Source organism: Mustela erminea, chromosome 18, assembly GCF_009829155.1.
Source record: "Mustela erminea isolate mMusErm1 chromosome 18, mMusErm1.Pri, whole genome shotgun sequence".
In the NCBI taxonomy this organism is placed as follows: domain Eukaryota; kingdom Metazoa; phylum Chordata; class Mammalia; order Carnivora; family Mustelidae; genus Mustela; species Mustela erminea.
The window spans coordinates 21,972,559-21,996,465 of record NC_045631.1 but is presented as its reverse complement, the minus strand read 5'-3'; the positions used below and the strand labels follow the sequence as shown (position 1 = coordinate 21,996,465).

Sequence of the window (23,907 nt, the reverse complement as noted above, 5' to 3'; positions counted from 1 at the left end):
AAAGGACCAGAAGGAGCTCCTCTGGTACCAGCCTATGCACTTACATAAGGATGGTGTGTGTTTTATGACAGACTTTGACATGGTGCGTAACTAATCATTAGTGTATTGTGTGTCAGCATTTGTCCCACAGACAGAACAAATATCAAATGAGTTAAGCCTGAAACTAAGAGCCAGATAACCCAAGTTTAAAGTCTGGCTCCCCCATTTAATAGTTACCTGACCCTGTCCTGGACACTTGACCTCTCTTAGCTCGTTTTCCTCAACTCTAATTCTAAATAGGGCAGGAAGTCCTTCACTGTAGTAATAACAACTATTCCTGTGGTCAAAACTAGGATCCCAAAACTAGGGCCACTCGTAGGAAAGGAGGAAACCATCTGTTGTGGCCATTCCTCCAAAGATATGAGATTGCTAATGTGTCCGTTGTTTAGAGACAACTACACTTGAAATCTAGAAAGATAACTGTTACTTGACTACTGATAATCAGACAAAGGACAAAGAAGAGATGGTCCAGGAGCCTGAGACCATCTTTACACATCATACTCATACCTACTCAGGCACAAAAGGGACTAATGACTATCAAAGGTCTTTTGAACCACGCTCAAAACTCAGGACCTGAGTGAAAACATACTTAGAAACACTTGGGTGAGCTTTCAAAACCCAGTTTCTGGGGTGCCTGGGTGGCTCAGTTGTTAAGTGCCTGCCTTCAGCTCAGGACATGATCTCAGGGTCCTGGGATGGAGTCCCATGTTGGGCTCCCTGCTCAGCAGGGAGTCTGCATCTTCTACCCCTCCCTGGTCCACTCTTTCTCTCTCTCAGATAAACAAATAAAATCTTAAAAAAACAAAAACAAAAACCAGTTTCTGCACCAAGCACTTCGACCTCCCTATAAAGCACATGTGCACCAAACCTTAACAGCCTCCAAACTCCTGGAGAACCCAACACTTCACATTCTGCACATGTTAAGTTTTTAAGTCAGGCTCATGATAGATAAATATTTTTGGTCAAAGCTAAATGCAGCCTAACTCATACAAATGCTACCGTTCAGTTCTAGAACTCCCTTAAACCATCTGACATCTGTAAGAGCACCGCAAACGGACTCTCCAGGCCAAAGATTTAATATAGAAAATACACAGAATAGGCTTACAGGAAAAGGGGTGGCAGAGGGAATTGGGTGGGGGGACACTCAAAGAATATGGAATAGAGACTTGAAGAGCACTGGTCCCACCAGGCATCATGACGGATGACGTACTGGTTTCAAGTAAGTAGTGATGAGAACTGCAGTCAAGGCATTCCCTACCTGCCTCCCCGCATACCGAAGTGCAAGCTTCCCGCTCACCAAAGCCTGGACATCTTCTGGGCTAGAAAAAAAAAAGACAAACTTGGTCACTGCTCCAGGATGTTATGCTTCTAAGTATAGGTTCGGGCAAATGTCTTTATTTCAAAATTCCACTGAGAAGACTGCCCACGGAGATGAGAAGCCTCACCCCAAAACCCATTATGTCCCTCACCTCACAGAAGCCAGGCTTTCGCTACTCTAGGCCCAGGCTCAGCACTGAAGAGTAGAAAAACTCCAGCATTAAAAAGAAAGTCACACTGAACAAACCAAAAGTAATAAATTCAAAAGGCAGGATGATAAATTTAAGTCAAATCCCTGGACAACAGGTCTTGTTAAAATACAATCCCTGTGTAATGCAAAGATCCAAAAAGTCCTAGTCAAGATCACATTTATTCCTAAACGAATGTGGATAAATTCTCCAGAATTCCTTATAAAAAGATCTGTCCTACTTGCTGTTGTTCCCCTTCTCAAACCTCTCAACTTCTTCCTTAATGCACCCCCATTCTGGGTGGCCCAGGGGGCCAGTGCTGGACTGTAAGCTATTTCCATGCCCCCTGTCTGATGCTCAGCAACTCCCTGGTCAGAATAACTGCAGGGTGACAAGAACAGTCCATGAGTCTGGAAAAGAGATTTCTCTCATCTGTCTTCCCAGTTCTCAAAAACTAGCAAGCAAAAGTGCTCTGGGGAACACCTTCAATCCTCCCACTCTTATGTCAACCAGTCCCACAGGCGGCAGCTGCTGCTTCTAACCAGCTAAACTCCCTGTGCAAGCTATGTCTGCATGGCAGAAAACCAAGGCGAAGAACCTGAGTTCTCATAACCCCAAGTTAACAGGCACATACGTGTTGAGCATGATTTTGCACAGCAACATGTACTTCAGAGATGTGATGGCCTTTGGGCTATCGATGGAATCATAACCCTCAAATGCCTCATAGAAATAGGAGTATGCAGTTTTCCAATCCTTCTCTTCTGCTGCATGGATAATACCTGGACATTGAAAAGATAGGAGTAAAAACGATATAAAATAACAAAACCATCGAAGATCAGAGCTGGGGAAAGCCTCCAAAATCTATCCCAACGCCACCTATATAGTGATGAGGTCAGGAAAGGTTAAAGGACCTGCCTAAAGTCACTGCCAGCTAGTGGTAAAGATAGAATGAGATCTTTAATCTCCCAGTTTCAATGTCATCCTGACAATATAAATCCCAAAAAAGTTAGAAACCCTACTTAAAAGGGATCCTAAAAACTATGCACTAACATCTTTCCCCATACTTCTCATTACTATTATGGTTCTGCTATCTTTTGAAGCCACTAGAAAAGGCCACAGTTACCCTTCAGGACATCACCCTCATATGTCAGGAAGTTGAACCAAACATCCTTGGACTGCCTGCCTAAATAACCTGTTTTAGTAACATTTAAGATAGCTTTTCTAAGCTTGACATTTTTGTATGTGAGCTCTCAAAAGAGAAAAAAAAAATCCAATTTCTTATACTCCTGCTTCAGATAGTTGTCATTTATAGATGTGCTCTTGCCTAGAACAATCAATATATAGATTTCATATAATGCCAGATCCATGAAATTAATTTAACTGGACATGGTTAAGCAGTATTTCCTCAGGCTGAGATAGAACAGTTTATCTAAACAAGCTTCAACCATTTAGAAGTTGGGTTGATTCCAATGAGGCTAACTTTGATTGAACTTGCTATTACTTCCAACCTGTGCTATCCAACAAGAAATTTAGTTCCAGGATGCCTGGGTGGCTCAGTGGGTTAAAGCCTCTGCCTTCAGCTCAAGTCATGATCCCAGGGTCCTGGGATCGAGCCCCGCATCGGGCTCTCTGCTCAGCAGGGAGCCTGCTTCCCCGCTCCCCACTCTCTCTGCCTGCCTCTGCCTACTTGTGATCTCTCTCTGTCAAATAAATAAATAAAATCTTTAAAAAAAAAAAAAAAAAACCTTAAAAAAAAGAAATTTAGTTCCTCCTAGCTTGGGAGGCATCTAAGCCCTCCGAGTGTGTGAATCCGTTCTAACTCTGCTTCAGCCCCTTATGAGGTTACAGACTTCAGCCCCACCTGTTTACCACAGTGCTTCCCAACATTTTTCACATTGAAGTACAAAGACAAAGTATTCAGCAACTTGAAGTAGAAGAATAAAACTGCCTACACATGACCCAAGGGGACAATGTATCAGCACATTTTTAACCCACCTGTCACATAGCTATGTGACTCCACGGCATCTGGGGACTTAATACCATTTATTGCATATGATATGTGCCACACTCCAGTACTTTTTACTCTACCCAAGAAGCCTCTCATTTTTTTTTTTAATTTTTTTTTTTTTAAAGATTTTATTTATTTATTTGTCAGAGAGAGAGCGAGCAGGAGCGAGCACAGGCAGACAGAGTGGAAGGCAGAGTCAGAGGGAGAAGCAGGCTCCCCGCGGAGCAAGGAGCCTGATGCGGGACTCGATCCCAGGACGCCGGGACCATGACCCGAGCCGAAGGCAGCTGCCCAACCAACTGAGCCACCCAGGCGTCCCAAGAAGCCTCTCATTTTGAGGCTAAAGGAATCAGACCCTTGTTCTCTCCTGTTCTTACCTATAGAGAGCTAGAGAAACTCCACCCTTCACTTGAGCTCCTTTAAGAATGTCCACTGAACTAATAACACTACTAACCTAGAGGGGATAAATCCCCATTCCCTTACCTCCTGGCCCAGAGCTGGAAGAGAATAGACCAGATTCACAGTAAAACTGGTTAAAAAAAAAAAAAAAAAAAAAAAAAAAAAAAAAAAAAACAGGTAAAATAAGCCCAAGAACTGGTATACTGCTTTCCCAAATACATTAATAAATAGGGCCTACATTAGGAGTCCAAGCATCATGGCTAGTATATGAGGTTTATTATTTAAAAAAAAAAAAAAACTAGACTGTCACTCATTCAACACAGATATTAACGAATGTCTACAATCTGCCAGGCACCGATAAATGGTTACTACAGAGGAAATATGAATAAAAGGCGCTCATGAAGCTCTTAGTCTCACAGTGGGAAAGATGGTCATCAAAACAGAAACAAGATTAGGACCACAATACATACAAAAGAACATAGCTTTGAGAGGGGAAGTCCAAAGGAAAAGGTGGCACTAGAGAGGGTTTACAGAGGAGAAATGAACTGGATCTGGAAGGATACATGTGCGTTTGCCAAGGGGATTGATGAGAAGGGGAATTTCCATGCAAAGAAGACAAAATACAGAAAGGCACAGAAGCAAGAACACATGAAGTCATTTGGTGACTAATGGAAAGGAAAAGATGCTTTCCTTCTGCATACCCGTTAAAGTAAAAAGTTAAAGTAAAATGTAGCCTGGGGATAATGGGGAATCACTGAAGAATTTCAGAGGGATTACATGATCTGATTTGTGTTTTGAGAAAAATGACTTTGGGGCCAGGTTTAAAGAAAAAGTAGATCAGGAAAAGGGATCAGGAACAGTCAGATCAGATCAGCAGAAGATTGCTCCAGTGGCCTAGGCCTTCACCACAGCAGTGATCAGAGATGGAAAAGAAAGGATAGGTTTAGAGACAGACCCCACCTCATCTAACAACTGAGTGGATACAGGAATTAAGAGAAGAAAGGAGTCAGAATTGCTCCAAAGATAATAGCTTGAGCAATTATCAAATCAATGATACCATTACCTTGAGTAGGAAAAAAGGTATAGGGAGGAGTTAGATAATAATTTTGCTTTTTGACATGTTGAGGCTGAGACACTTACGAGGCATTCAGGTATGTATGTCCACTATGCAGGTGGAAATCTGAATCTAGAATTTAGGAGACAGAAGCTACCGAAGATCTAGGTAAGGAGACCACTAGTGGCATGCAGCAGCTAAAGCCACGGGTGAGTACCGCATTTTAGACAGGAAACAGAGAACAGGAAGGGGAAAAAAAACTAGGGGAAAAAAAAAAAAACTAAGAAAACAACACTGAGGAACGCCCACACTTAAAAAGTCAGAAGGAAGAGGAAACAGCAAAGTGTGGCCAGAGATACCCAGTCAAGGGAGCAGAATGAGGAAGAGAGTGATGTCAAAGAAGCCTATGGAGTGTTCAATAGGGTTGACTTTCCCTAAAAGTCAGAGGTTATTAGCGAGTTACTGACTTCTTTCAAGGAGTCAAAGAGACCCCAAAGTACGCATACTCTTTCAACTTTTTCAAGAAACTTGAAAGGAAAAGAAGACAGCAATTTAGAAAGGAGAAAGGGCTGTGCTTTTTGCAGCTGGGCAGTTCAAGCACTAAGAGGAAGATACAAGTAGAGAAGAAATACTGAAGACTTAGAATGGAACAAAAGGGCAGGGGAAAGAATCATTCTTCATATGGAGTAAACTGGGCTGTGATACAAATTCTGGAGAGGAAATGTTTAAGCATGACCTCTATTTCCTCTGTGAAATCTGATGCAAATTCACCTGTTATCCCCTTAAGGACAGGCATAATGAAAGAGTAGCAGCTTAAAGAAAGTACCAATACTGGTCAAAGTGAGGTACTGCAGTAAGAGCTTCACATTCACCATCACACTCAATCCTCACCACAATCCTATGAGGAGGCATGATTATTATCACCATTTTACAGATGAACTAAAGATAAATTAAGTAACTTGCCCAAAATCACACAGAACTAAAATTTGACAGAATCAAACTGACAGAACCAAAATTTCAACCTAGGAAAGGTGGTTTGGAGAGCTCCTGTTCTTAATCTCTGTATGACAAAATAAATCATTTGCTATTCATAATACCGGATACACTGGTAGTGCAGGCATTCTAAAAGATTGCAGGGAGGTAACACCAGGGCTTCCACTCGCCTTCTGCCTCCAATTCCAGTGCTCCTTCCATAATGATGACAAACTATGACTAATAGAAGCTGCTGACCACGAGAAAAAGCATTCCACTGCCAATCCATGACCTTTGAGCCCCAATATTAACACCCTCCTTCAGGAAGGAATCCCCTACACTCCAGTGAAATGCAGGGTAGGGAAGGAGGCCTTCCTTAGCCCTGACCTGAGGCCCTCTAGGAAAGTCCAACATGCTTTACCAAGGTCTCCAAGTGACAAAAGACTTGGGTTAGTCTAACCCTGGAGAGAAATCATTCCCCCTAATGAGTGACTCAGGTGGAGGTTAAGGAGCTTTTTAAACCTGTTGAGCATCTTGGAGCTAACAAACAAACAGGCTGACTGGCCAGCCACAGGTAAGCATGTTCTTAGAATAGACAGTTAACAAGTTAATAGAAGGGAAGTACCCTTCTAATTCAGTTTCTCTGAGAAGCCTGAGCGGAATCAGCCAACTACATTCCCTATCCCCATCCGCCACTCCCCACTGTGAAATAAGAACTTTAGGAAAACAGCCCACGAGTAGGTAGGGTGTTACCTGACTGCATATCCAAGGTCGCCTGCAATTTAGGGGGGCAGTAGATAGCATTTGCTGTAGTTCGAGCAGAAGTTAAGGCAGCTCGGGCTTTCGGCAGGTTGCTCAGGGCATGGTATGTTTTGCTTTCTAAAAGCTGTACTTCCACCAAAAGGGCTTTGTCATCCATCTTTTTCAACTCCCGCAGCAGCTGAGAACCTGGAGCAGGAAAAAATACATATCCCTTTGTTAGCCATAATCTTAATACTCTAACATCTCACTCTCCCACCCTCACAGAACACTCAGGATAAAGAAAACTGCCTGAACTCATAGAGCGGGTCTATCTGCAAGCATTCAATTTTTTTTTACTGATGAGCTATCTTCCCAAAGAGAAACAGATCTCTTTGAAGTTTTCAGCATACTAATGACAATATTAGAGCCAAAAGTCCTATAAGCTTCCTCCAAAGATTTGAATACAATGAGAATCTCCACCCAGAACACGCGGGAACTAGTTATCTGGTTCAGACAGCCACTCAATCTCATTCTCTTCCTGTCTAGCAATCATACAACTACATACGAAATGGCAGCCACTAAGGTTGGAGGAGGAAGGAAAGAATTCTGGACATGCGAATGCTCTCCTAATACACCTTCTTCCCATCTCAGATGAGAAAATCAAATTCAAACAGACTTGCATCATATATAAAAATTAACTCAAAATAAATCAAAGACCTGAATGTAAGAGCTAAACCCATAAAACACAGGAGTAAATCTTTGTGATCTGCGATTAGGCAATGATTTCTTAGGTATGATACCAAAAGCATAAACAATAAAAAAACAATAAATGGGACTTATGGGCACCTGGACAGCTCTTTTGGTTAAGCATTCAACTCTGGATTTTGGTTCAGGTCATGTTATCAGGGTTGCTGAGATCAAGCCCTGCATCCGGCTCTGCGCTGGGCATGGAGTCTGCTTAGGATTCTCTCTCTCCCTCTCCCCACTGGCCCACCCTCTGCTTGCACTCATGCACACATTCTCTCTCAAAAATAAAATAAGATTAAATTAAAAATAAAATTTAAATTAAAAATAAAAAATTTTAATTTATAAGAAATTAAAAGATAAATTAAAAATAGGCTCTAAATAATAATAATTAAAAATAAATGGATTTTAAATTAAAATATGCCTCAAAGGACATTATTTAGAAAGTGAAAAAGTAATTCCTAAAATCGAGAAAAAAATTTGCAAATTTTTTTGCAAAAAGTAAGGGACTTTTATCCAGGATAAACAATAAAAACACAAACAATCCAACTAAAAAATAAGCAAAGGATTGGATAAACACTTCTCCAAAGACATACAAATGACTAAAAAGCACATAAAAAGATGCTCAACATCACCAGTCATTAGGGAAATGCAAATCAAAACCACAATGAGATACCACCTTCACCCCCACAAATATGGCTAAAACAAAATGTGACATACCCACCCAATGGATATTCAGCAATAAAAACAAATACAGTAGTGATACACACTACAACATGGATAAACCCTGAACACATGCTAAGTGAAAGATGTCAATCACAAAGACCATATATTATATGACTCGATTTATAGGAAATGTCCAGAACAGGCATATCCACAGAGGCAGATTAGTGGCTGCCTGACAGGGGAGGGAATAATGGGAATAACTAATGGGTACATGGGTACAAGGTTTCCTTTTCAGAGTGATGAAAACGTTCTGAAATCAGATCATGGGGATGAATATACAACTATCTATGAATATACTAAAAACCATGGGATCATACATTTTTAAAAGGGTGAATTTTATGGTCTATGAATTGCATCTCAGTAAAACTGTTATGGTGGGGCTGGCTGGCTCAGTCTGAAAAGCATGTGACTCTTGACTTCAGGATTGTGAATTCGAGCCTCACACGAAGTGTACAGATTAATTGAGCAAATAAAACAACAACAACAACAACAACAAAAAAAATACTTTTTTTTTAATGCTACTATTTGTTTGAACCAAATGAAATGCCATTTTGCAAGATAAAAACTGAATATTGGCAATTTTTTCAACTTAATACATCATAAGAAGCCATGATCTTCCATCCGGGGAAAATAGTCCAAATCTACCAATTAAAAAAAAGAGAAAGAAAAAGCAGCAGGCAAAGATGACAGGGTGTTCAAAGGCCACACAGGGGAAAGGTTTTAGTCAGCCCACTCTAGCCACCATATACATTTGTACCAATTTATTTCTTGAGTTACAGTGTAATTATAAACAAGTATAATAAACATAATAATAAAACACGTGCAGTTAGACCCTTTGGTTTTCTAAATTTGACAGATTAACTCTGGTTAGTTACTTAAAACTTGCAAATGGCATTTCTCCATGACAGAGTCAGTAAATGCAAAGCCACTTTAAATCCTTAGAAGTAGGCAGAACATATATTATTAATATGTAACCATTAAGAGTGGCCAGGTTCAGAATATATTTATTTAGCCAGCTAAGATGCCTTATTACTTTCTACCAGCTTACTTACCCAAATGCAATGCTTCCTGGTACCTCTTGGTATCAAAGTACAAAGACACCAGTCTTGCCTAGGAAAGAGAAAAGACATTGACTGATAGAAAGAAAGAAAAAAGCCAAAGAAAGAAATCAAAGATTGACAGTCACAGAACTCTTACTGTTGAATATACAAGTTCTGGAGAGAGCACCAAATCTAGCCTAAGCAACACTACAGTCCATCTGCCACGATAGTCACTGACTATGATGTTTACGGGGCTGCTGCTTACTTCTCTGAGCCACACAAGCAAGTATTCTCATGAGCGGAACTATTATCAATAATCTTTGGGTGCCTGGCTAATACAAAATTACTGAAAATACTTTTGACCAGAATGGTATTACTTGCATTCACAGTCTATCTAATGCCTAGAGACCTGAAAGCAGCACTAATGTAGGCACATTACCTCCAAAGCTTGGCGTAAGAAAGTTCGTTTCTCTGATTTGGCCCATTCGATGCACTCTAAACACAACTCGACCTGCAACAAAGAGACAACACGTGCAATATTATGTCCTCACATTCTTCCTAAAAACCTCGCTTTGGAGAACAGCTTTAATTCCCTCCTATATAATATCCATGTTGCTCTACTTAATGTCTCAGGGGACATGCCTTAATCTACAGTATCTCACTGTGTAATGGTTATATCATAATGGAGAACCAACTAAGCATTTTACACACAAAGTACCGTTGCACTTAAGAACTGTGTTCTTTTGAAAAAGAGCTTCCTCTCCAAGATTCCTCTTCTACCTTCCCAAGATGGACCCATAACTTTCAACATCTATACCCTGAAATACAGATTTCTACAATGGCTGAGAAATCTTTAAAGCAGAAATTTCTCCCTAAATAGCTGCAAATAGTAATGGCGATGTGTTAATATGAACCCATTGGTAATAAAGGTAGCAATTCTCAGCCTAAGCACAAATGCCTTGTTCCTAACAGTTGCCTGTAACACTCAAAAGGCCCAGCTGGCTCTTCCCTTTCTGATACTAAGTGCAGCTAACCAATTCATCACCACAATACAATACACTTAGCATGTATTAAAGGGAATAAAAAGAAATTACAATTAGCCTAACACTTAAAAGGGCTTTAAGACTTTATTTTAAACTGCTTTATTTTAAACTTTATTTTAAACATCATAGTCAAAAAAGAAGTCTGCAAACTTCTTCTTTTGCTTCATGCCATGAAACCAGCACCTGGCTGGTTCAGTTGGTAGAACGTAAGACTCTTGTTCTCAGGATTGTAAGTTCGGGCCCCTTAACTCAAACTAAATGTTTGGAGCAGAGCCTACCTAAAAACATAAAAGAATGAATAAAAAAAATAATAAAGGTGCTTTATTCTATCTGCCACCCAAGCAGTGAGATAATATGCAAAGTAACTGATTTAAAGCAGTGTTCAATGCTAGATGGTCTACATGCTATCAGGTATTTGTAACATATTAGCTTTGAGAAACTACATTTTAAAGTACTGCAGATCTGGGCACCTGGGTGGTTCAATGGGTTAAAGCCTCTGCCTTCAGCTCAGGTCATGATCCCAGGGTCCTGGGATCGAGCCCCACATCGGGCTCTCTCCTCAGCAGGGGGCCTGCTTCCCTCCCTTCCTCTCTCTCTGCCTGCCTCTCTGCCTGCTTGTGATCTGTCAAATAAAAAAAATAAAAATAAAAAATCTTTAAATAAAAAGTACTGCAGATCTTTTATCACTTTTGTTACTGCAAGTTTTATATTAAGATTCCTAATCAGAGCATAAGATTTAAAAAAAAAAAAAAACACCAACTAAACTTTCTGCTACAACAGATCTTAGTTGCAGTTAGATCACCAACTAACTGCTGATACAACAGATCTTTACGTATATCCAAAGTTCTCTAAGGGAGATGTTATAAGGAAGGAAAATGACTAGCACATATAATTCAAATTGACAGATCTTCTGCCTTTAGATCCCAAGTCCAAGCTCAGTAAATAAACAGATGACATTACATGGTATTTGGAGGATTCACCAGTGAAAGACTCAAAGGAACCTTTATAACTCACTGAAGCCCCCTGGTGGCTACTTAATCTCCGGCACTAAACTCAACTGACCTAAAAATTTTACAAAAACTAAATTAAAAGCAAGCCAACCACAATTTCAGAGTTTTGAGTTATGTTCTGAAAAGCAAAATTCCAAGTAAGATCTCTGTTCCTGATGTGAATGGAACTGAAAACACTTTGCTGAATGTGTTTAACAACAAAAATACAAGAGTCCTTAGTCCTAATGTGTCTTTGGAGGGCTAAGAAATGCTTACCATCCCAGTTCTACCCAGGGAGCTTTTTTAAGAATATAAAAATGGATGCAGAGGCTCCTGACTCAGTAGTCTGGAATAGAGCCTGGCCACTGAGCTGCAGCTCTCTAGTTGAGAAAACACTGAACTCTACTCCATCATCTCAACTGTCCCCATTTCCCGAGTCCAGATGTGAAGTGACTCACTCAAAGTCACATACCAGCTGCTAGGATCAGAACTTGACCCAGTGCTTCTCCAACGCTCTTGTTCAGGTCCATCTGTTATCCATTACTGGGTGCATGATTTGCACTATCTAGGACTTTAATTGGTAAAACCAGCACCTCAAATTTAAGGAAAAATTTTGAAGGCCATTGGCCTTGCTACACAACTATTTTTTTTGAGGCTTTGTGCTTTGTTAATGCAGATAATGACTAATAAAGGGGATAAGAATATTTAAGAAGCCACTGCTTCTGGAGAAACCCCTTATTTGAGCACAAAAGCTTGAAGTGACAGAAATCAAACATTTAAGTTTATTTTGTTTTTTTAAAGATTTTATTTATTTTGACAGAGAGAGAGACTGCGTGCAAGCACACAAGCAGGGGGAGCAGCAGACAGAGGGAGAAGTAAGCTCTCCGCAGAGCAGGGAACCTGATGTGGGGCTCGATCCCAGGACCCTGGGATCGTGACCTGAGCTGAAGGCAGACACTTAAAAGAATGAGCCACCCAGGCACCCAAGATGTTTAAGTTTTAAATCGATACACTTAACCATTTTTTAAAATGTCTTCAATAACTAGATCTGTATGGAAGAATAATAACTACTAGTCCAAGTTTTAAATTCTCCAGCAACTCCTTTTTTCCATGGAAATAACTGTTTCAGTAATGGGATTTGATGTAAGGTTTCTTTAAATGTGCTACTGTGGTGTCAGGTGGATAGACGATACCAAAAATGGCTTCCCCTGGGCAACTACCCAGAGATCCCTGAAAGGTAAGGTTAGTTTTGAAATTCCAGTTCACCATTTGGCAAGTGTCTGGCTCAGTCCCCTCTTCACCCTGTTCCTCTTCCCCCCCACTACTTTATCAACCGGCCCATCCTCACTCTCCCACCCACCCTCTTACCTCACACATGCTCCTCCCTTTCTAGGCTGCAAACCTCAATGCTGCAATTCACTCAATCCTAACCTGATTCCTACCACCTACTGGAATATAGCAAGCTAAAAACTGTTTTGGAGATCTATCCGACCTACGGTTAGTCCCTAAACAGAAACAGGCAAGGAAAATCCCCTCCTCCATCCTCTTGGGTACCAAACTCCCCAATACAAAACTCCTAGCTCTCTTAACAGTGTCTGCAAACTTCTTCTTTTGCTTCATGCCATGATACTATCATGACTTGATTCCCTATCCTTTCCCATCGCTCAAAGAATTTTTCAAACAACTCAGAATGTTTCAAGAGGAACATGTAGCTCCAATTTCTCCAAGTCAGAGACCCTGAGTCACCTAGAGAAATGTAGTAACACTTACGCTTATTTCTCAATTCAATAAATTTATGTCTTAATTCAACAAAGTATCTCCTAGGCATCAAACATGGGGAAGCATTGAACATGGCGTTATCCCTACATCCCTCTAACAAACATGAGTTCTGTAGCTCCTCTGGGCCAACCTACTCTAAGTGCCAAGGAGACGGCATGGGACGGGACAGAGTAGCTATCCTCATGGAACTTCTGAGGAGAAAACAGATATTAAAAAGGAAAATAAATATGAAGAAAAGTAAAGCAGACTGAATATTTTAGATGGGAGGGCCTAACCAGACACAGAGCCACATGAAAAAGGCCAGTAAATCCCACTAGCCAATTATAGGAGAATTCTGATTTAAGGGACCTCCACAAAGGAGCAGGAGAACTGCTCATTACACAAATGCAATTCCATTCACTGAGTCAACTCTATGCTACGGAAAGGGACAAATTCCAGAGACTTCAGTGTGTAATGGAGCAGCTTTGATAATTAATTCTTTCTGCCTAAAAAGTTCCAAGGAACATGTATCAGTCTGTCTCAAACTAACATTTTTTGGTCAGCACATTATAAGGCACCCCATTTCAAACAAAAGATGGTGTTGCTTTTTCATGAGAACAAAGTATAATCTTCAAAAAAAAAAAAGTTAGGGTTAAATAAGACTAAAATCCCTTTAAAGTCATTTTTTTTCTTTTTTATTCTTAAAAATAATTCTAATGCTTTGGTTCCAAAGACAGACATCTAAATATTAACTCTTTTTGATCTACTATAATGAAACATAGTTCTGCCACAAATGTGAAAACTTTCCTACAAATGAATTTTTCTACAAATGAAGTAAGTTTATGGTGTTTAAACTAGGCCTCAAAGAATCATTAAGGCAAGAAGGCAGATTTTACAGAAGACCTGATTTCAAAGCGGGATCTATATGTCCTAGATTTCTGAAATTCCTCATTATTTACTCGGAAAGCTACTGTGCCCTTTCATACTTTTTACTTGTACACTCACGGAGGCCAGAGCAAACAATCAGACATATAACCAGCCAGCTATTCCTACCCCGTCCTTGTATTTCCTGACATTTTATATATTTATCGCCTGCCTTCCTCTTTAAAATATAACTCCCATGAGAATACTGACTGTTTCTACAAAGGTATCCCCAATACATGTAACAGTGTTTAGCACACTGCCTGCACTCAGTGAATATTAAGCAATGTATCTATAGGAAAGACAACTATGGTCTTTCTACCAACAGTATCCTGCTTGAATCTGCTGCTTCTTACAGAGTATGTTTTAACTTTGGTAGTGTCTCCTCCTGAACTGCAGAAAATATAGCTATCTTCAAAAAGTTCACAAGAGGCTCCCTGAGTCCAAAGAGGCACTCTTCTGAATGGTTCAGGGTCTGGTCTGAACTCGTAGAGGACATGTACAGGTACACCAGAGTCACTTCTGCACACATGAGACACAAACAGATGGATGCTCACCCCTCCATAAAGGCATATATGCAGTACAAAACACGCCAAGAAGGGATGCCACAGACTTATTTCGTGCTCACGAAGAGCTTTGCGACACAGAATGAAAGGTACCACAGACACAGAAAACATTACAAAGGTGTGGCAATACAATACCTCAAAGACAAGAATCAGTTTGTGACCCTGATGTAATGAGGATTCCAGGGACCACTGACAATCTCCACTTACAAAGCAAAGCATGGAACAGACCCAAAGTATCAAATGCCCTGTAACAAAGAGAAACTGACATGATAAGTCCTGAGCTGTCCTCCCAGCTGTCCCTTCCACATTAGTACCACAGTGCAGGCAGGCATTGCTTTCACTGAAACACTTTTTTTTCCATATCGTCTACCTTCTGCCTTTAAAGTAGCTTACCTCCTGCCCTGTAGCTGCTTCCATATCAAGAAACAGATCAAGAAGAGATCGGACCAGGCGAGCTGCCTTAGCCTTGCTGATGGAATTCAAGAAGGGTCGCACATACTTCAGGAGTCCTCCAAGCTCTGTGTGGAAGGCAATTCAGAAAAGAAAAAGTAAGTATCAATATCAGAGACAAAATGCCCATTAAAATAGTGACTCAAGATCATAAAATCCATCCTTATGTCACTGCAATCATTCTAAATGATGTACAGTAGGAATTTAAAACATCCTTAGCAGGTAACAGGGTAGCAAAAGTGAGTAAGCAATATATACTAAATTTGTATTCCATTCTGCACTCAGCTACTGGAGTACTATGAGGGCCCTGGGAAAGTCTCACGTCTCTTGGCCTCATTTACCCATCTTAATGAGAGATAAACAGCAAAGTACTCATGGTCTCAGAGCACAGTTTTCTAGAACATTAAATATGTTGTGCCTCTGACACCTGAGGTAAAATCACTTCCTCACAACCGGTAAATTCGATGAGGTTATGGGAAGGGTGTTTTGTGGTTGTTGCTGAATTTCCAAGTCCACCGTAGCAGCTCCCCCTTAAACAGATGAAGATGTTCAATTCCAGGGTCCCTTTTCCTCCCCTCCCGAAGTTCTCCCCAGTTTAGCCTTATAGCAATAGCACTTTCCTGGCACCGAATAAACTTTTCACAGAAAACTTAGGGTGTTTTCTCCATTTATCTGTAAGGCCTGAGTCTTAAACTATGAACAAAAAAGGAATCTACCACAGAAGTTTTCTTCCCCTTGTATAGGAAAAAAAGGTGACAAGTCATTTTAAGGGAGCATCTTTAGAAACAAGAGTAAAAATGAGAATATTCCAACTCGTTAACTACGGAAGTACTTTTGGAATGTAGGTTACAATTACTTTAGTGCCACCGCCTCTTTAATATTCTCCAATTGTGGACTCACCCTCCTGAGGATTCTAATTCAGGGCAAGCAAACCTCCCCCTCCTGAGAATGCTAATTCAGGGTCCTGAAATCCTCATCTGCCGGAACAGTCACAGGATGCCTGGGACTGTGTCAGGTACGAAAGGAACTTAAACAGTGAAAAAGCTCATCTTTTCCTTCACTCCCCAGTACTCACCTTTGATTCCACTAAGATTTTCCCCATTCTGCCCCTCCACTCACCCCTGCATAAACTAGACATGTGTCTGCTTTCACACCTTGTTTCTGCTGCATTCCCATGCAGAATTTCTCCCCCATCTTCTCAACCTATGTAAATCTCAGATGTCCTTTTAGGCCCAGCGAAAGTCCTATTATGTCTTCCAAACCAACTCCAGGCTGCACTGATTTCTCCTTCTCAAATTCTTTTTACATTTGTACAAATTTTAATTATACAATCACAGCTTTTTAAAAGTAGTTTAGTACAATGTCCCTTCTCCCACAGTATTTCCTACTATGCTAGAACAATTCTGAACAATCTCTAATGACAGAATTGTTCAGAAAGCAGACTATTCGAATGTTAGTCAAACCAAACTGTTCTTTTTTTAAGACCCAAGCCTGTACCCTCCTTCTACATGGTTTCAAATTTCTCAAGACAACTATCTTTTATACCTCCTTAATTTTCCCTTTCTCCAAGCTAAACATCTTTAGCTATTTCAACTGTTCCTCCAATGTTCTGGTTTCTAGATTCCTTGTCATTGAATGAACTCTAGTTTGCAAACATACCATCCGTAGTACCCAGAACTGAAAACAATTCTCCAGGTAGGGTCTGACCAGTAGAATCATGGCCTGATTCTCTTGATCTGGCCACCACAGGTAACACATGATAGCCTACCTCCTTTTCTCCAAAAGCACTTTATTAAAGTCTTTTTTTGTACAGACAAGTAATTCCTCATCTTCCTCTGTTTTGATAAATACTTTTAAGTAAATAATTTTATACTTACCACATTGAATTTAATCTTGCTGGCTTTGGCAATAACTCTGAATCTTAATTCTGTCCTCTACTGTACTGAGTCATCTACAAAAAATAAGCAGGCCTTCTGAAATGGCTTTAGCTATAATGCCAGAGGCTGACCAGAAGAACAAGGACAGATCCCTATGACATGATGCTAGAGACTTCCCTCTAGGTTGACAAATGATCTTCATACCCTGTATATCTCATTAATATTATGGCCAATGTTCAAATGCCTTGCTTACATCAGGTATGTAGTCTGTATCATTCCTCTAACCCAGAGGTTGGCAAACTTTTTCTGTGATGGACCAGATAGTAAATATTTTCAGCTTTTTGGGAGATGTGGTCTCACTGGCAGATACTCAACTCAGCCACTGCAGTACAAAAGCAATCATAGACAGTAAGTAAACAAATGGGTGTGAATGGGTTCCAAAAAAACTTTATTTATAAAAACAGCTGGTGAGCTGCTGTCTGTGGAGCCCTGCAAATCTACTTGTCTGATAAGGCTAACCAAAGAGAATGAAGGGGAGTTTAAAATAATCTTTTCTTAATAAACCCACAGTCTTAAGTGATTAAAACCTACTTAACCAATAATCTGTCCCAGATATTAGTGATTACCAGTTTAAAGGGTCTAGAAATTATTCTTTCCATTATCTTCATGCAAAGTAAAATAACGTTTGCCCATCCTCAGTTTCCTTAATACTTCTCCATCCTCCATGACTTTTCTCAGAATAATAATAGTGGCTCTATAAATATATCTGCTAGAACTATGCTTCTGATATTAAAAGACGGAAACTGTCAGAGCCTAGAGACTTGAACTTATTTAAAGAGCCTATCTGCTCTTTCCTCTCTCTTTCTCATTTTTTTTTTCTATCTTTTTCTTTTTGAACATCATCTTCCTTCCTGGAAAAGGCTGAAGTGACACATGAACTAAGCAGCCTGCCTTTAGCTCTAGCACCTGCTAGTTACAGTATTTGCTCCAAGCACTGATAGTGTTATTCTTCTTATCCCAACAAAGAAATAAATGACCTCTTAGTTGCCAAAGACTCGGTCCACTTTTCATTTCAGTCTATTGTTGCTATTCATTCTTGGTTTTATTCCCTGTTTCTTTCCATTTTCATACAACCTAAATGATTTTTAATTCCCAAAGAATCATACTGCCTTATTGAGATTATTTACAATTACACGACCCGAACTTTCTTTTTAGAAGGTCATAGAACTTGGGCGCCTGGGTGGCTCAGAGCGTTAAGCCTCTGCCTGCCACTTGGGTCATGATCTCAGGGTCCTGGGATCGAGGCCCGCATCAGGCTCTCTGCTCATCGAGGAGCCTGCATCCCCTATCCCGCCCCACACCCCCACCTGCCTCTCTGCCTGCTTGTGATCTCTCTCTGTCAAATAAATAAAATCTTCAAAAAGAAAAAAAAAAAAGGTCACAGAACTCAAAACAATCCTTTCAGAATCTCGAGCTATGAAATCTGCAGATCCTGAGCCTAGCCATCACGTCTGATGATGCTCAGCACCACCTTCAACCACTATTATGCATCAAACCTTGCCTCATTCACTGATCCCCAAATGACTGCTGTAGGTCAGAGACCTTATCTTATATTTTTTAATGGAGTACTTAGCACAGTTCTAACTATATATTAAGTGCCTAAAAAAACAAAGTTGAAGATTAATGGAATAGACATATTTTCTGTTCTCAGGGAACCAAAATTCAAAGGAAACAATATAAACCTATCAATTATGAACAGCAAAGTGGGGTACAAGACTTCCTTAGAGTTTCTACAGTATATACCTATACTCATCAAACTCTTTCTTAGAAAACAAGGACAAATGACCTAGAAAAGTTGTTAAAAGTCCTTATGATTCACCTGTTAAATTCCAATAGGTTTAGCTATACATTTCTCAACTTCTCAGGTACTGAGTCACAAAAAAGGGAGGGGCAAGGAATAAGGAGAGGGCAAAGCATAAAATAGGAATTTCAAGCAAAACAGTTAACATTTTTGGATAAATTTTTGAAGTACTGACCATACTACATGCTACTTGCAATTATCCATGCTACTGGAGGAAAACAGGTATTTGGAAATTTAAACAACAGAAAAGTCTTAAATCACTTTATCTGACTTTCTAATTCTTTCAGGAAAATCACCTTATTAATTATATTTTGTATGGACCAATGATCAAAACTATTATGCAATCCCAAGCTCACACTAACTGACAGGCAAAAGGAATCCATAAATATGTTAAATAGGAGGGAAGTCAATCTAAAATGAAAAAAACAGGGACACCTAGCTAGCTCAGTCAGAAGAGCATATGATTCTTTATATGAGGGTCAAGTTCGAGCCCCACGCTGGGTATAGAAATTACTAAAAAAAAAAATAAATAAACTTAAAAAAATAAAGTGAAAATCTCAGCACTGACCACTGATAACGCGTTAAGTGATTAACTATGGAAAGTATGAACCATTACACCATAAGGCCTCAAGCACTGAAGTAGGACAAATTGGTTCAAATCCTGGCTCTTCCACGTACTAGATGAGTGACCTCGGATAAGTTATTTAACTCTTCTGTGCTCTGTTTCCGCAGGTGTAAAATGGACAACAGCATCCACATTACTGAGTTGTTTTGAAGATGCAATAAACTAAATCATTTTTGTGCTTAAAATAGTAACTAGCTGACAGCACTTAAAAACTGTTTTATTATAGATATTTTAGATATTTTTAAATACTTTAAATAAAATTCAAAAACTACATAAACATATCCTCCCAACTGCATACATCTTTTTACAATGTTAGTCATCCTTAATTGCGAAAGATCTTAGTTCGTAAGTTCAAGAAGTTTCACTAACTTGTACCTCTTGGATACAGTATTATTTTGGGGAAAGTAAATCATGAGGTCCCTCACCCTAGCTTAATCCATTCTAAATTAGATAAGACCTAAATTCACTTTAAAGTTGACAAAAATCATCCATTTTAAGCTTAAGCTTCTCTAAATACTATTACCACCTTACTCAGTCAAAGGCCTTCCTGGTCTCTTACTTCAAAGACTCTTATTCCAAGGACACACCCATCATCAGAGTATCACCTCAAGCCTAGAAACTCAACGATTCAATTACAAATACAATGTTTGGGCAATAACATGCACGAAGTCCCACGGAGAAATCTCGGGAAAGCTCTTTCCATTTAACGTCTCACCTACTCTCTTAACAGAAAAAAAGGACATTCCATTGAACGTCTTACTCTGAATTGGTCTCTCACACTGAATTGGATGCAAAATCCCTAGTCACTTTCAAGTGGGGGGGGGGAGGCTAAGTCGCTATCCATCTTAAATACATCAGAGCTGAAATCACTAAAGACAGCTGCTGCCCTTATGTAAGGGAACACAGTGAAAACTCAAATCACACAAAAACAAATCACAGAGATCACTATATCCCAACAGGAACAGGATCTCCTCTCACCTGCAGAAAACTGTTCCACGAAAGAACTGAATTTAAAGGTCCACCTAACTTCCTGCTAAAAAACTGAAGCTCAACAAGTTGATGAAAAATGGAATTATACCACTAATAAACTGTTTGGATGCATTCCTATGTTCCTCTACTCCAATAGAAACTTGAAACTTTTCAAGTAAAAGAAAAAGCAACCCATTTGCATCACTTACCGGCAGCTTGTCCAGTCTTTGCCAAGAGAGACCCCAGTTCCAGGATACTCTGCTCTTTGACCTGCACTGCCTCCTCATCATTCTCTTGAATGTCACGCTTCACTGGGAGAGGAAAATGCAAACCTTCTTAAAATTCTGGTAAAAAATGAAGACTGAGGAAGATTTCACCCTCACAAGACCAATTACAAACTCAGTTACCAAAAGACACATTCTAGGGAGCTTAAAAAAAAAAAATTCTTAAAAAAGTGAAATCATCATGTAAGATATGTCCCATGTAAATTATAAAAATAGATTCCTCTCCAATTTTAAATGTGCCTTTTCATTCTATGAATCAGAATTCCCCTTACCCACATACAATGAGATTTCTGTCGTAGTCACTTGGTTAAAGCAAAAATTCAAACAAGTTCTTCATATTGTGGTGATTAGCCCCATGTTAGGCACTTTGTTATTGAAAATATTAAACATGCCTATATGTTTACCTGCCACAAACTAAAAGCAAAAGACCATCATTTACTGGTGACTAAAAAAGTCAAGAGTCTTTGAATAAATTTTAAGCACACCTCTAATGGAGTGCTTGGGGTAAGCAGTTCTACAAAGCCATTCAGGAAAAACAACTCAATCAAGGCTCCAGTGTGATCCTTAGGAGGGACTGTTGCTCTGTAATGGATCCTTAGGACGGACTGCTGCTGTATAATGGATTCAGGACCTGTTAAAATAACTTTGTGCTATCTGTCCCACTTTCAACTGTTAATAACTATTTTACCAAACACTGAATAACCTCTCCGAGTTTGCGGTGATCATTTTAGTGACCATCACTAGTTATCACTTCTCTTACAAAGCATCATGACTTGACAAAAACCAAGATTTAGATACTCCATAATGGAGTCCGGAAAAAGTAAGACTGTAACCATCATGACTCAAGCTTGCTCTAAGAGGGAAGCTTTCAGGGAACTCTCTCCTAGTGGAACAGGCAATCACAAAATACTCCAACTATAATGTTCATCATAATTTCACTTACAAAAGTCAAAAATTTAGGCACTTAGCACACACACAAAAAATCCATGCTTCTCACATTAGCATGTACTCCTAGAATAAAAAATATATACACATATATATATATATATGTGTGTGTGTGTGTGTGTGACTGAGATGATGCTGGTTCTATAATTGTAACTGACTTAACTCAGGGTCAGAATTTCAGAATTAAAGACTTTCATTTAACAAAATCATCCATAGGGGGTATAGCTCAGGGGTAGAGCATTTGACTGCAAAATCATCCATTCACAGATGCATCTTAGCCCCCACATTCCCTTCTCCAGTACCCCGAAAGATAAAGACATCAAGCTCTTGTCATGGTCTTTTCTCCATGCAAGTCAGGAATACCAAAATTCAACAGACCAGGAAGTCAGCATAAAAGCCAACACCCTGGAGGTCCCACATACACGTGCGTTCCTACGCTACTTGTTGATCCGATCTGAATCTTCTCCAGCTGCGTTAAAAAGATCTCATTACTACACGTGCAGTGAAGAGCTAACCCATGCCCTAACTGAACCCTTTGCGACTTGAACATTAAAAGCCTTCTCTGTCATCACAAATTTATTTCTGTTCACACCTGAATCCCGGTGGCAACTTGTCGGAAGCGACTGGCTGGAGCTCCCGTTTCAGTTTTCCTGCGGTGTGCAAGGTGTAAGGCAATCTACTACAAACTGACTCTTCATTTTCTCTGGCAGTCCGCGGCCGACGCGTTCCCCGAACTCCGCGGCTGACACCTCACTCCCCGAACTCACTTCCCACCTCTACCGGGGAGACTAGGACGATTAGTCACCTCCTCTAGCCGGGCGGTCCCATCTCGCTCTTACACCCTACACGGGGGGCAAAGGGACGTCTCGGGCACCTCTTCAAACCAAATGCCAATCTGCGGTGGGTGTCCCCTCCGTATTTCCCACATTCAGAAAGAGACATCCCTTTAGCAGAGCCTTCCGCTGCGAGGCTGGGGAGAGGCAGCAGCTCTCAGGGTCCCGAGGAAGAAAACTCCAAGAGAAGAGCGAGCGCTCGCGCTGCCACCCGGAGCGGGCTGTGCTGATAACAACGGCGGGAAACGCTGTGTACAGCGGGTTTCGCCAAGGCCCTTCAACTCGAGGCTCTCAGTCCTGTTCGCGACAAGCCCGCCGGCCGGCACTGCTCGCGGTCCCGGGCCAGCCCGCACGGGCCAGAGCGGGGGCAAGGCTGGGGAGTGGTGGGGGCCCCGGCTCGGCCCACCCTCTCACTCCACGCGGAGCCCACCGTGAGTCAGCAGCCGGCAAGTGGACGCCGGGGCTGCCTCGAGGCGTCCCACCCGGGTGGGACCCAAGGGGCTCCAGGGAGCTGCGAGCGGCCTGTGCCCCCGGCCCGGCCCCCCTCACACACAGTGAGTCAGCAGCACCAGAGCCGGCTAGCCCGGCCCCGCTCCGTCGCCGCCGACCCACACAAGCCCAGCTGAGCCGGCAGGGTCAGAGAGGGGGCGCGGCGACCTTTACCGATGGAGTGGAGAATGTCGATGGAGGCCTCCCGGTCGGTGCTGAGTAGAGACTGGGCTCTCTGGAACTCCACCACCGCCGCCGCCGCCATCTTACCGCTTTCACACCGTCCCCGGCCGCGGCCGCCGACGCCGGAAACACACTCCCGGAAAGCCCGCCCTCGCCTCCCTCTTCCCCCCATGGCCCCCACCCTCCCTTTCCCAGAGCACTACGGGAGTTGTAGTCTTGCCGCCTGTCGGGGATTGAGGGGTGAGGGTAAGAGCTGGGGCGCCCGCGCTCATGGGCGGCAAGCTCCCCAGCACCGCCTAGCGGCCAGCCCGCGAGTCAAAGAGGCGGTGCCTAAGCGTTGGAACCGAAGGCTAAGTCCCCACCCACCCCAAAAGAGGCCTCGTAACAGCAACTCTCCTAGCTCGCCCTTGAGAGGACTTTCGGAGCACCCGCCTAGGTATTCATTGAAAGCCGCTTGGCTTCCTTTGTCACTTCCACGTTTAACTATTCATTTGGGGCAATAAACGATCGCATTAGTGCTCACGATGTGGCAGACAAAGAATAGCAACATTCAAAGGCGTCCAAGCGTCTAACAACATCTCTCTCTCTCTTTCCCTCTCTTCACACACACACACACACACACATACACACACATTCACACGTACGTTGCAGGCTAGAATCCTACAGAACCCTAGCCAGCCTGTGATTAAACCCACCAGCGTCGGGGAGAACTGATGTTAGAAAGTGAAATACCATCTTTGCCCCATTCACTCAGTAAACCCCTCTTGGGGGTCACGCGGGAAGTCTAACAGCTACCTGGACTCCCCACTCAGAAAAGAAAAAAAAAATGGATTTTTCTAATATTTCCACTTCCTTCGCCTAAAATCACAGATACTGAAGGGCTGTC

The 23,907-nt window shown here is 41.3% G+C and overlaps 1 protein-coding gene across 1 annotated transcript in view; it reads right to left on the bottom strand.

Annotated features, from left to right (window-relative positions):
• The window catches only part of PSMD11 (proteasome 26S subunit, non-ATPase 11), a 28,806-nt gene extending 5,649 nt beyond the window's left edge, over positions 1-23,157 (bottom strand). The window contains exons 1-8 of the mRNA XM_032321581.1: positions 23,013-23,157; positions 20,497-20,598; positions 14,899-15,023; positions 9,668-9,739; positions 9,241-9,298; positions 6,731-6,925; positions 2,179-2,323; positions 1,298-1,358 (exon numbers count right to left, since the gene is read on the bottom strand). Of these exons, the coding sequence (XP_032177472.1) occupies positions 1,298-1,358; positions 2,179-2,323; positions 6,731-6,925; positions 9,241-9,298; positions 9,668-9,739; positions 14,899-15,023; positions 20,497-20,598; positions 23,013-23,103 (849 nt within the window). The 5' untranslated portion in view covers positions 23,104-23,157. The remainder of the gene's footprint in view (positions 1-1,297; positions 1,359-2,178; positions 2,324-6,730; positions 6,926-9,240; positions 9,299-9,667; positions 9,740-14,898; positions 15,024-20,496; positions 20,599-23,012) is intronic.
• Positions 23,158-23,907: the final 750 nt, after the last annotated feature.